Below are 2574 nucleotides of genomic sequence, written 5' to 3' on the forward strand. Positions count from 1 at the left end.
CTATTTATAATACTCTTTAGCTGTGAAAATTTTACCAAATAAAAAGAACCTTTTTCATATTCAATCTGTAAAAAATTTTTTCAAAATCATTTTTTTGACACCCTTATGTATGTAAATATGTGAGAAAATATAGAATAAAATAATCTCTATTGTTGAACCCACGTGATAAGCAATTTTTATTCTAGTGACCCATCCCCTCCCCCGCCGAGTACAAATATAACCACAATTACTTCTAAACCTAGCATAAACGACAATGCGAATAGGAGAAAGAAAAGGCAAACTATGCCTACATGCTAAGTTTCAAAGTTGAAACTTCCACAAGCCATTATTCGTTTCCTAAAGACATTAACTATGGCAATATTGAACTAGCAACAATTGTAGCAAAATTGTCTTTGCATACAGTAGACTAAACTCACGAAATGAAGAAAGGGCCATTGGTGTGCAAGGCCTCTTATTTAAGCCCAAATCTTTATAGTCCAAGTTGTGATTCACATAAGGATATGAGAAGTGTGTACATACAAATAGCTATGTTCATGTTTAAACACACTACAAGGATAGTCTCCCCTCCACTATATATATAGCTTCCACAGGCATGGGCTCATGGGATCTATGGCGGGATGAATGGGTACTGTTAATCTCGACCAAAGTAATCTCTGGTAAAAATATTCTCATGACTTATAGCTGAGGATAGTCTCCTTGTTTCGTCTCTCTCCACATACATACATATACACACAGCACTTGAGTGTGTGAGTACTTGTCCTTACTATACTGCAATGCTGAAAATACACACAGCACTTGAGTGTGTGAGTACTTGTCCTTACTATACTGCAATGCTGAAAATCTGAAAATATGGAAGAGTAACAATATATGAGGTACAACAAGGATAGTCTAAAGGAATCTCTCTCTCTCTCTCTCTCTCTCTCTCTCTCTCACAAGACGTTTTGGACAGATTCTCACAATAATTCCCACATTATGACTTACCTCAACATCATGAGTTTTGTTCAAGAGGCACGGCATACCTAGCTAGGTACGACTGGGGCAAGGGACCGACGCTTCTGTTCGGGAGGCACGGCATACCTAGCTAGGTACGATTGGGGGCAGGGGATGTCCCCCAATCGTACCTAGCTAGGTATGCCGTGCCTCCCGTATAGAAGCTCATGATGTTATGTATTGTATGAAAAACACTAAAAAAGGCTCCCTTTTCCTACATGGAAAATTTTAAATCTTCTTGTCTCCCTCTCTCTCTCTCTCTCTCTCTCTCTCTCTCTCTCTCACTCACTCACTCACACACACACACACACACACACACACAGGAATCTTGGATTGATATCCTTGGAGTGGCTCAACATAAACAGTACCTTGCATGTGTTGATAGAAAGCTTCTGTAGAACATGGGGTAGATTAGCTTGCTAGCCTTACTAAGATAGTAACAATTCCCAATCGAGTGAGATTGGAAGCCTTGCTAATTAGGGATCCTCAACATCAATGGCCTACAGGGATTGGGGTCTGTGGCCGGCGATGGAGAAAACTTCTCTTCTCTTCTCGTCTTTTGTTGTGTAGATCTGAAGATACGAACTCGGCATTCTTGACCTTCGATTTTGGAGGGTAGTTACATAGTTGGCTTACCTGTGGAAGGAGTGCTAAGCCAGAGGATGAGGGCACACAGGAACAGCACCAGGGGGATGAGGTGGATGCTCTGCTCGGCCTTCAATCGGGCCTTGCCGCTGCCATTGTCGTGCTCGACATCTTTGGCTTCTATATCGACGTCACCAGCAGCTGCTCCATTCATATTGACATGATGATGTTCCTGCACCAGCACGCTGATGCTGCGCTGCACAGGCGCCTGAGAGCTATTGGGCACCCACATCGTGGCGCCTGCGGCCGGCGATGCCGCCGGGGAAGCTGCCCCTTGATCTCCCTCCCCGCCACGCATATGCAGGCTGTGCGATCTCTGCATCATCTGTCCCAAAGACATAGCATACAACGACTGATTCAATAAGCAGCGGCCTTAACGAGAGCGAGCGAGCGAGAGAGAGAGAGAGTTGGTTATATTGTACCTCTTCCCTGCTGCTGATTCTTGGAGTGTAGCTATAACATTGCGGCCGTGGCATTTTGTCTGTTGAAAGCTCAAGCGGAGCATAGCATGGCCCGTTTGACCTTGACTCGTGCCCGCATTCGCTCTTAAGCTGACCCACAGGCTACAGCACGATGAGGGACGTGCACACCCCACTTTCAACCACCTCTTTGAAAACATGTTTCACACCAAAAGCAGCCGGACAAATCATGTCCGGTCACCCTTGCCTTACGAAGTTGACAGCTCGTCAATCAGAGATGTGGTGGCCGAGATACAAGCGGTCGAAGTTGGGTGCAATTGTTGACAAAGTGGTGCCATATGATTTTCCCCCCCCTATTTTGGTGGCCTTGGTTTGCGGGCTTCTGAGTCTCAAAATGCGACAAGGGTTGGGTGGTTGGGAGTTGACACGGTGAATTTTCGGCCAGGCTTTGCGTCTTGGGCATTGAAGCACGGAGCAGGGGGTTGCAGTTTCTTGAAAGTGACATGACATGTGGTGGTTA

At 45.3% G+C, this 2574-nt stretch overlaps 1 protein-coding gene across 4 annotated transcripts; it reads right to left on the minus strand.

Moving 5' to 3' along the window:
• Window positions 1–417: 417 nt before the first annotated feature.
• Window positions 418–2185, minus strand: LOC147428343 (uncharacterized). 4 transcript variants are annotated; one of them, XR_015185998.1, is made up of 3 exons: window positions 2058–2185; window positions 1359–1960; window positions 418–776 (listed from the first exon to the last, which is right to left on the minus strand). XR_015185998.1 is itself a non-coding variant. In XM_086496997.1 (2 exons), the coding sequence occupies exons 1-2, from the start codon at window positions 2109–2111 to the stop codon at window positions 1610–1612; spliced, it is 405 nt and encodes a 134-aa protein (XP_086353123.1). In that variant the 5' UTR covers window positions 2112–2185; the 3' UTR covers window positions 1339–1609. The 4 variants fall into 4 exon arrangements, 1 of the variants encoding a protein (XP_086353123.1); XR_015185997.1 differs by having other exon boundaries at window positions 418–833; XR_015185996.1 differs by having other exon boundaries at window positions 418–841.
• Between the last annotated feature and the right edge of the window lie 389 nt (window positions 2186–2574).

The sequence above is a fragment of the Adiantum capillus-veneris genome, chromosome 23 (assembly GCF_014529385.1).
Source record: "Adiantum capillus-veneris isolate H3 chromosome 23, ASM1452938v2, whole genome shotgun sequence".
NCBI lineage: Eukaryota > Viridiplantae > Streptophyta > Polypodiopsida > Polypodiales > Pteridaceae > Adiantum > Adiantum capillus-veneris.

What these genes read in the sequence shown, in the direction of transcription:
- LOC147428343 (XM_086496997.1), bottom strand. Translation starts at nt 2,111, where the DNA reads ATGCCACGGCCGCAATGTTATAGCTACACTCCAAGAATCAGCAGCAGG. An exon ending in GAATCAGCAGCAGGGAAGAG is followed by an intron (nt 1,961 to 2,057) that starts GTACAATATAAC and finishes TCTTTGGGACAG; the next exon opens with ATGATGCAGAGATCGCACAG.